Source organism: Epinephelus fuscoguttatus, linkage group LG16, assembly GCF_011397635.1.
Source record: "Epinephelus fuscoguttatus linkage group LG16, E.fuscoguttatus.final_Chr_v1".
In the NCBI taxonomy this organism is placed as follows: domain Eukaryota; kingdom Metazoa; phylum Chordata; class Actinopteri; order Perciformes; family Serranidae; genus Epinephelus; species Epinephelus fuscoguttatus.
The window spans coordinates 8701015-8711409 of record NC_064767.1 but is presented as its reverse complement, the minus strand read 5'-3'; the positions used below and the strand labels follow the sequence as shown (position 1 = coordinate 8711409).

Genomic DNA, 10395 nt, shown 5'->3' with positions numbered 1-10395 from the left:
TCCTGCAAATGTCAGAGGTAACCAAGTAATGCCAGTGATGCTATTTGCAGCTTCATAACTCTCCGAAATAAGTCATGACTGATTCAAGCAAAGTTATTTTTTAAGGGAAAACTGGCAGAGGCTATTTTTATCCTTTGTTGTGAATGGGTATTTTCCCGCAGCTCCAGGTCAGATTCCCAGGGATGAAAAGATATTTTTATTTTGTGAAAGGTCTCTCGCTACGGAAGTCCTGAGGGTAAAAAGAAAAATCCAGGCCATGTACATAAAAGATAAACTTGGAAAACTTTTGGCCACATCAAGACAGGCAGGGACACAGACAAAGACAGGAAGTAAAATCAGACACGACACATGAGGAGAGAATCTACAAAATAAAACAGGAAGCAGATTGAACATGAATGAATAACACTGCACTTTCCTGCAAACAAAGGTGTTCAGTTAATAGCAGACACAGATTAATTCAGTTCAAAGTGATGGGGGTTATCATAGGACACTCTCTCCTGACAGGGACTCAGCTCTTTTTGGATGCTCAAAGGACTCTTTAACACATTTTCATCATACATGCAAACAGCTCTCACGGTGGGCATGGCGGTTATTCAAGTGGAAATACTGTGATTTAACATTCCAAAATGTGAATATGAATGGGAAGACTCTTTTGCAATATCAAGACTCAATGAGTGCATCTGGATGAGGACCACATCTGGATATATATAAAAGAGGTGTTGGCTCATTGAATACCAAGCATGTGACCTCAGTGATGATGAATGAATGAGCCCTAAGGTGCTGATTTTATGGATGTTCAATCTCCACAGGTGAGAACAAGATGGTGATGGGTAATAAGAAATCCAGTTCACACACCAATTGATATGCCACCCATTTATTCTCGGTTGGTCAGAATATCCCTATGTGATGTGACTAATTCTCATGGACACACAGGATAACAAACCAGATGAATAAATAAGGAGAAACAGAGTCTCAAAACATGCAGGACTGACAGAAGTCCGCTTCAGGTCAAGTCAGATGTCCTTTGCTGGCGTTGAGTTTTACTGATTAATGGAGGAGACTTGTGATTGGTGCAGCAAGTCAAGGAACATAAGCATGTCCTGTTTACGTGAACAGTGAGTGGGCTGAAAGGTGCCTTGATATACATATCAACTGGATATTTTCTCCTCTATCCTTTTTGGTGTTCTTGTTCCTGTGTACTCATCCATGATGGGCTGTGTCTGATGATCATACATGGATGATACGTACTGCTGTGTGCTTTTGTGTTATTAAATAACTAACTTAATTTAGGTGTCAATATCCCTCCTCCGTGTGTGTGTTTGTTCTGGTTGGGTTTTGGGTCGGGATCTTTGTTGGGGTTTGTATGTTCATGCTGAAATATATTATCATCAATAAAAATAATACTAAAAAATATTTCGAATGTGACGTAGAAAACTGTCTGGGTGAAATTCCCCATTAGGGGCTGACCTCAAGCTAAATGTTCTGTTATTTTCTGACGTTTGTGCCATGATTTGCTGGAAGAAAAGTTTCTCCGTGTCTCTAATGATGTGCTTGTAAAACATTTAAAGTGTTTCAGTCATTTTTTAAAGCGTGGAGATTCACAAGAAGCAAAGAACAACCAAAACTGGCGCAACAGAGGCGGAGCAGGGTTTCTGCAGAGTTCACCAAGTTAAATTTAAACTTTTTAATAACACATATAATGGAATTTAATACCTGTTTCAAAAGGATTAAAGTTTGAAGGAAAACAAGCATGGACATTAGCCTCGCAGTATATAACAACAGCTCCCAAATGATATATATTCATCTATGCATTTGTGTGTAAACCACACTTTTAATTGTGCTGTATCAATCTGTGTGAGTGCAGCTAACAACTCCCTTTTTTCTGCAATACTGCTGTTGTGGACACAATGAAAACTTTCCTGCATTTAAAGTTTCTGTGTTCTCTGTCCTTGTCCTTTTAATAAGATTTGTTTGTTCATCTGTTTATGTATATATCTGACCGATTATTGAAAGTTAAGTAGTTTCTGTTGCCTCTGTGGTCTGACCTCTTTCATGATGTTAGATGTTGGAGTCTGTGGAAGGAGGTGGTAAGACACTAAACCAGCAAGCCATAGCAGAGACTCCTCCCTGGTGAGTGCAGCTAATGTAGAGGTGAAAAGGAAACAACGCTGCCCTCTGCTGAAGAAAATCAAGACATGACTGTGCAAACACCAAAAGGCATTGTGTTCTCCGCATACCGTAATCACAATCACGGCTTAAAGGCTGTACTCAAAAAAGCAAACACAAAAAAACTCCTCACTCAAGACAGTACAACAAAGCTTCTTTCAATAGAGCATCAAATCATGAGTTCAAAGCTGCAGTCATCTCTCTGCTGCGAGGCTGTCTCATGAAACTTCCCTCTGTCTAACACGACACTGTGACAAAGTTGGACAACAATTGTTCTTGCACACGCTGACATCACAGCTTCTTTTATTCTCCCTTCGCTCCTATATTCTAACACAATGGTTATCCAACTTTTTTGTGTCAAAGACCCTTAAATTGAGGTCACAGACCCCCATTTTTAGGATCTTCAAGGAGCTCCATGTGAAAAGACTGGTTTTATATGATGAGTAAGACCACAAGTCTAAAGTTGTTAACCACAGTTGAGGAGATAAACATGGAGAAACTAAAACCAATGATCAGTTAAACTATTACCCCATTTTTCTCAGGAACTTCCTCAGGGATCCCTGGTTGAGAACCAGTTTTATCAAACATCAGGTGACCAGATGTGTCCCTTTACATGTGACTTCATGCAGATTAAAGACAAAGATGATTTTTACCTAGGCCTATGCGTTTTCCCACGCAGAAGAAACACTTTTCTCCTCATTAGGAACAAGACTGAAAACTAAACCACATCTTATCTTGCTATATAATGATGAAAACTCTGTGTGTGTGTGTGTGTGTGTCTGTTCCATGTTTTTCTCCTCACTGACTTGCTCAATCCATGTGAAATTTGGCACAGTGGTAGAGGGTCATGGGAGGATGCCAATGAAGCAATATTACATCAATTGGCCAAAGGTGGGCGCCATAGCAACCGATTGAAATTGCAAAGAGATGCCTCTCCTCATGAGGAACACATTTGCCTCAAGAACCCATAACTTCCAATAATATAGATTTTCCGCCATTTTGAATTTTTTGAAAAACACTTCAAATGGATCTCTTCCTAGGAAGTTTGAGCGATCTGCATGAAACTGGGTGAACATAATCTAGGGACCAATATCTAAAGTTCCTTCTTGGCAAAAGTTGGAAAACTTACTAAAACTGAGCTTCTATAAGGCAATGAATATTGCGGAGGGCGTGGCTCATCACATAAAGGTGTATAACATCTCAAGGGTTTCACCCATCACCACGCAACTTTGTAGGCATATGACCACACATAATCTGAGGGGACCCCTCCATTATTGACCCCATCAAACAAAATGGGGGCGCTAGAGAGCTCATTTCTTATCTAGGCCTAACCGCCATATGGATTTTTACTAAACTTGGTAGATATGTAGAACAGGACGCCTCAAGGTGACTGGAGAAATTTAACTCTAATTGGCAACTGGGTGGCGCTATAACAACAGAAAAATGCTTCAAAATGGCTGAAATGCGACCGATCGCTGTGGCTCCCCCTGTGGACCAATGTTTGTATTCTGTCAGTCAGTCATTCTGTCTGTCCCACGTTTTTCTACTCACTGACCTGGTCAATCTATGTGAAACTGCACATAGGCATTGAGGATTGGCATAAGTAGAAGGTGACAAAGCTACCAATGGGTATGGATGAGCTTTCTTTATAATAGCAGTGTGCAAAAGAAATTAATGCATTTCAAATTCTGATCACTGCATTTCCAGTGTTAAAGTTAGCAGAAGTGCATCCAGTCAGTGGAGAAAAATGTTTCCCTTGAAGTTGAAATGGTGAAATAACAAATTACTTCATATACTAAGGAACAAGTTGCTCCTTGTTTCTTAAAAGTGACTCCCTGATGTCTGAGAGCACTTGAGGCAGCAAATTCTTTACGTTCATATCGACTTTAAAATAGGATATTCTGAAATATTTTATCCAAGTTAAAAATTGTTGGCATTTACATATCTTGGTGGAGTCTGCAGTCAGCTCTGAGATAAATCTGGCATCAAAGAACCACAAAACACAGGATAAGTTTTATGAAACATCTATTCACAGGATGTACAAAATACAGTAAATATCAACATTTAAAGACCTCTTGAGAATCAACATTTATTTAAAACACTTAGAAAACTATTTAAAAATGACAATACAATATATTTACATCCATTTCATTTTAAAACATAATAAAACTGCACAATTTAAAGCAAATCAGTCTGCATTTCTTTTCTTTTTTGGCATCAAATGTGTTTGTCGCTCACAGACGACAACAGTTTCAGCCAGACGACACTTCCTGGTTGATTGTCCCAGCAGTGTTGTAACAAGTGCTTCAGTAAGTTGATTCAGTCGAGAGTTCTGCATGTGTCAAAGGTTAACTGCCACAGTGCACATACAGAAACCACTCCAGCCCGAACCAGAGTAAAAACATTCCCAGCTGTCCGAGCTCTTGAGGGAGCCAGCGGCTGAGAGTCCAGAGAGATGTGACCCACCCAGTTAAAACAGTCAGTGGATAAAACCTCAACAAAGCTCCATCACAGGCGCCTGATGTTCCTCTTGCTGCGAGCGCTACCTGGTATAATCGGGGTCGTCCTGGGGGTGGTGAAATGAGGACGGGGCTGCAGCACTCTGCAGGGGGTCGAGCCGTGGAAAGCCTCCTGGCAGTGGGTGCAGAAGTCAAACAGACAGCTGGGGCGCGTGCACGTGGCCCTCTGAACCTCGGCCAAATGTTTTGCTGGCGAGCCGCAGCGCTTGCAGGGACGCAGAGACTCGTGCTGCTTCAGACAGCTGGCGGCCTGGATGGAAGAACAGAACACATGCAGGTTTGTTAGAGCTGGAGTCAGAAGAATGAAACACATCACAGTAATTCATTTTTCACTGGGTGAACCTGACGTCCTCATCATTGTATGTATGAGTCAGGGCTGGGCGATATGTCCTGAAAGTTATATCACGATAGTTTTCGGCTATATCTTGATCACAATATATATCTTTGTGTTTTGAAATCTCCTCAAAAGTGTTTTATCAATGCTAGGACTGGAAGACAAATTCGAACATGACAATATTTCTGATCCTCTCAAACAAATAGAAAAGTCCGGTACTTCACTGTAATGCAGCATTTAAAATGATATCCAAAATCTAAGGTGACACAGTCTCATATCTCATAAACGATATAAGTATGAGTATGAGTAATAATGCGCAACAGCTTCTGTTAGCAGTGTGACACCTCTTATATACTACATGCTGCAACAATCAGTCAGCAATTTCAAAAGGAATACTTCAACTGCAAAATGATCATTTGTAAAGAAGTTATTATCCATGTTGTATCCTGAATTCGAAGAATACTTTTTTTTTTTAAACAAGCTACCAAAGTAAAGGGCGAATCCAAAAAACAAAGGCGAACATTCTTAATGAATGTAAGTAAAGGAGCCCACATTTAACGACAAAACTATATTGAAACATCTGTTTTCAAACTCTAAGGGCTCATTTATGCTCCCTTTACGTACGAAAATGTATACGCCCGTTTCAAACGATGTTACCGTCACTGCCCACATACTTCCACGCGTCTTTTACGTTGGCATGGATGTTAACCAATATATCCACCAGGAGGCAGCCCAGCGTCAAAAGTTTATGACAACAACAAACTCAAAAACAAACATGGCGACTGTGGAGGAGATACCGATAACGTACCTCTTGCATAAAAGACAAAAACAGAGGCAGTGTTGTAGGAGGTGGTCGGTGAGGCCATTAAATCGCGACTGGAGGACAAAGAATTCTTTTGTCTAGTACTGCTGATGAGAGAAACTGAATTGCTATTTCTTCTTCGTGTCTCACTTGAGCTACGTATCGGGTAGGGACAGCAACACTGCCCCCACGGTTCCCGGTGGTACTGCTCCGTTTGGCCCGTATCCGTAAGCTTTATGGAAACGTGCAGAAATACGGACAAAATGAACGCAGAGCACGGACAGAAGGCTCCGTCCGTATCCGGATCCATATTTAACGTTGAGCATAAATGAGCCCTAACACAACATCTGCAGTATAATGTGAGTCTTACTTATCCAGTTGTACCCTCAGTACTTCCCAAACACATGTATTTTTGCTAAAACATTACTGTTCAAAACTCGTAGCAGCACAAGCAGTGTGATGCATGGCTGAGTAGTGTGCCATGGCACGCACACACATTTGACAGGGTGTCTACAGGAATCAGACAGTTAAATTTAATGCCTTTTAAGACCCTTTCAAGACACCTTTTAACCAAATCTCGGACCGCTTTTTGAACAAATCACGTTACTTAAACATCGCAGGCAAGTAGCATATATGTGGCCTTGTGCAGAGGTAAGTGTTACGTAGGAAAATGATTATTAGCGTGAGTTAAGTTGATCTAGATTTTGCAAAAAGGTAAGTGCAGATATGAAGTAAAATGACTAAGGATCTGCAGACACCCTGTTTGGACACTGCTCAAGCCAGATTCTAGGCACATTCAGGACACATTACTTGTAGGCGGAAGTGTTTTATGTTGTAACGTGTTAGTAAAAGTGCACCTCTTTGGGAAGTACTGAGTATACAACTGGATAAATCAAGCTTGGGTTACACTGCACGAATTGTGTGAGAGATTGTAAATTAATATTTTGGTATATTTTTGCTGTTAAATCTGGTCCCCAATGACTTTGATTCATCCAGACTGTTTACCTTTTTTGAGGTTCTTTGTTCACCATAGAGGCACGCAAACAAAACAAAGTTTGTAACTGCAACATGCAGTGAGTAACTGATATATGAGTAGTCGCTTTGCAGGTTAAGTATCCCCTTAAGAGCCATTCATTAACTATTGCTCAAAAAATTAATAGTTCTATGCTATCAAACGTGAAAATATGCTGCTTTTTCTTAATCCAGTAAACTTCTGGACAGAACAAGTCGTTTGCTGACATCACCTTTAGCTTTGGGAAATTGTAATGGACTGTTTTTGCTGCATTTTTCACCTTTCCCACCAGCATTAAATGGTTAAATAGTCAATAACTAAAATACTTTATACACAAACGCTCACCTGCATGTATTCATTGAAGCGTGTGCACTGAGTGTTCCGTGTGCTGCTCTTTTGAGCGGGAGTTGTCCGTCTGTTGACCCTGCAGCCCGGGGTGGACAAGGAAGAGGAAGAGGAAGAGGAAGAGGAAGACGAAGGAGTGCTTGAGGTGGCCAGGGTCTGCATGCAGGACAGCACCACTCTGGACACAGCTACATCTCGTGTCAGACCACAGCTCCTTTGTCTCAGAGAGCTTCTCGACTCCTAAAATAATAAGGCAACACATATTAGAACATGAAGAAACTATGTAAGCCTGCATATCAGGTACTTCCACAACTCAGCTTGTGTTTGTTTTGAGTGAGTTTGGGTTTGTATGTGTTTCCTCACCCTGAGTGTCTGCTCAGCTCTTTGACACCTGCTCAGAGCTGCTGTGTCCTCACAGATGATCTTCCTCCATGTCTTGCTCACTTTCTTACAGCTGTGAGGCGAGAAAGTGAATACATGATGAATTTAGATGAGAAAAATGTAGTAACTAAGAAGAGAAAGTAGAATTACAGACAATGCCAATTATCTTTACTAACGTTCTCTGTAAACTTTAACTTCCATACACAGTTTTAGTTTTTACGAACAGTCTAAGAGGAGAGACAAAGTAGTTTCATTGCTGTCACGGCTGTTGCTAGTTGGTTTGGTTGGACTGATAAAAAAACAACTTGCCACCTTTAACGCCCTTGAAACACAATTAAAATTGCACGCAGAAGCATTTTTAATTTACCTGATGAGATCCATGTCTCCCAGCAGGGCCAGGATGTTGGTCAGGATGCTTCTCATATTCCTGGACAGAAGACTAGAGAACATGTCGACGTATTCCAGGCCCATCTGACCTCCGATCACCCGATCCAAGAGATGATCCTCTGCTAACTTTGTAACGATGCTCCAGTCATACCTGAGACACAGGAAATCAATTGTTAACCATTTATTGGTTGTCATTTTATGGTCACACAAGTCTTAATTTGTCACTAGCAACTGAAACAAGAAACCAAACTTGAGTTACACACCCCGAGAGTTTCTAGGTGAAATGAAACCCCCAAATTTCTGCCAGTGTTGAATCTAATAGGATTTGTTAACATTTTACAAGCAGAACAGGAGAGGTTTATGGTTAAGTTTTCTGTCGTGACCCTTAATATGGTTTCACTGAATATCAGACGATGGTGGAAAAGTCTGAAAGACTAATTCCCACTCCCTTTTACAATTCTGATATTGGTGAGATATCCTGCAGGCCAGAGACTGTCTGAGAACTGGTACCTTCTTGGGTGTACAATTATTGTGTGTATGTGTGCAACAATTTTACAACAGCAGTAAGTAAAACTTTTATTGTCAGCTTTAAAGTCACAATATGAGAATGTAGTCCTACCTCTTATTCTTCTGGTAGCTCTTGGCAAGCTCATCACACACAGCCTGCTGGAATTTCAGTATAGGCAGGTTGGGGTCGCTGTGATGGTCGGACGGGGTGGATGACAGCGAGTATGCTGCTGTTCTCGTCTTGTGATGATGCACAGGGGTAGAGGCTGCCACCACAGACACTGCATTGCTAGAGCGTAACCTCCCCTGACATTTAGAGGGGGACTTCCTAGGTGATAATGTCCTTTCTTGATGTGTGGCAGCCGCAGATGGCAGTAGGGTTGCTGTGGGCTTTTCCTGGATGTGGTCATCCTCTTCATCCACATGATGATCATCAATCTGACTATTGTGCAGAGACAGATAACCACTGTCCTCAAGCCTTTCATCTAGAGTCCTGTCATGCTCCCTGCGGGTGCTGTTTTCCTTGCCATGGACTGTTTTGGTGTTGTTGTTGAGAGAGAACAACACTGTGGTCACCTCTGCAGGTGGACACTGAGGTTTGATGGGGACGGGCTCCTTCACTGGGGAGGCTTTGAGGTGATGCACCCTGGACTCTGCAGCAGCAGCGGCGGCGGCATAGCCTTTCTCCATGTTGCTGGCCTTGGTAGCCTCGTAGCGAGGGCATTTCATGATGGCTTTCTCACAGGGAAACATACAAACTGTGCAGTGTGTTGAATTCTGGATAAAGAAAAGAAATCAGGAGATTGTAAGATTTTAATCTCGTCACTGCAAATCCTGCCATGCAGCATAGCTTCTCACATGCAAGCCAAGTCAGCTAACGTCCCCACTAATGTATGATAACTACGTTTCCTGACATGAAAGGCAGAAATGACACATGACTAAGTTGCTATTAAGCTGTTAACATAAACTCTAAATATAGTTGGAATCTCCTGTGCCAAACATTTTGCATATTTATTTTGGCGCGACGTATCTAGATTTGGCGGAAACGCAGCAGTGACGTGCAAATGCTCGGGACTTTGGTTTGCAGTCTCAAAACGCATATGTTAAATTAGTGGGTGATTTTATAATATACCTATGGGGATGTGATCTGTTGCACATTAGGGGATACATGTAACGTATTAAATGACCTAAACTAACTAATCACTAACCTAAATTTACGCGCTTAACGTTACAGTGGGTGTGTGTGAAGTAGCTTGTAACTAAGAGGCTAGGTAATTTACATAGTTAATTCTTATGTAATTCACCTGACAAACAGAATACGTCTTAAATATACTCTGAAATGCAGCATAGTTTTGGTTGGTATTGTTAAGGTAGTTAACATTAAACCCCCAAGCCCACTGACCTACTACCTAACCCAGCTAAGTTAACATAACGTTAGTACTCCTGCTAGCTAAAACATCGCAATACTTGTAAATTAGCATTAGCATTAGCAAGGCTGTAAGTTATTAAGTGAGGCTTCTTACCTTAGAGTCCGTTAATTTCGTTATCCAAAGCAGACTCTTGCTTCCCTCCTTTTCTCCGCTGAGCTGACTCTCGGCTGACTCCTGCTCTACTCACATTAAAAGCTCCTCCACTCAATGTCCGCCAGTTGCTGCCACTATTTGAAATCCGTGCACAAAAGGCGCTAACCAATCAGAGCGAAGCTGGTGTTGTCCCTTTAAAGCTTCGACCAATGGAAGATGAGATTCCAAGATGTTGGTGATGTCAACGCGCAGCCTACGTGGTCCCACTGGTATTTCGGTCCGATGTGAAACACGGAGGGGAAAGGATGCAACACAACAGGGACTTTTTTTTAAATTTCTTTTTTATTTTATTTCATTTTACTCATTTACAATATACAATGAAATACGACAGACTGTAAAACGGGACACGGTAACTGGAG

The 10395-nt window shown here is 41.5% G+C and overlaps 1 protein-coding gene across 1 annotated transcript; it reads right to left on the bottom strand.

Annotated features, from left to right (window-relative positions):
- Nucleotides 1–4145: 4145 nt before the first annotated feature.
- fbxo5 (F-box protein 5) lies at nucleotides 4146–10111 on the bottom strand. Its single transcript, XM_049600126.1, has 6 exons — nucleotides 9977–10111; nucleotides 8566–9230; nucleotides 7927–8097; nucleotides 7542–7632; nucleotides 7179–7418; nucleotides 4146–4935 (listed from the first exon to the last, which is right to left on the bottom strand). Exons 2-6 carry the CDS (start codon nucleotides 9204–9206, stop codon nucleotides 4675–4677), a joined length of 1404 nt encoding a protein of 467 aa, XP_049456083.1. The 5' UTR covers nucleotides 9207–9230; nucleotides 9977–10111; the 3' UTR covers nucleotides 4146–4674.
- Between the last annotated feature and the right edge of the window lie 284 nt (nucleotides 10112–10395).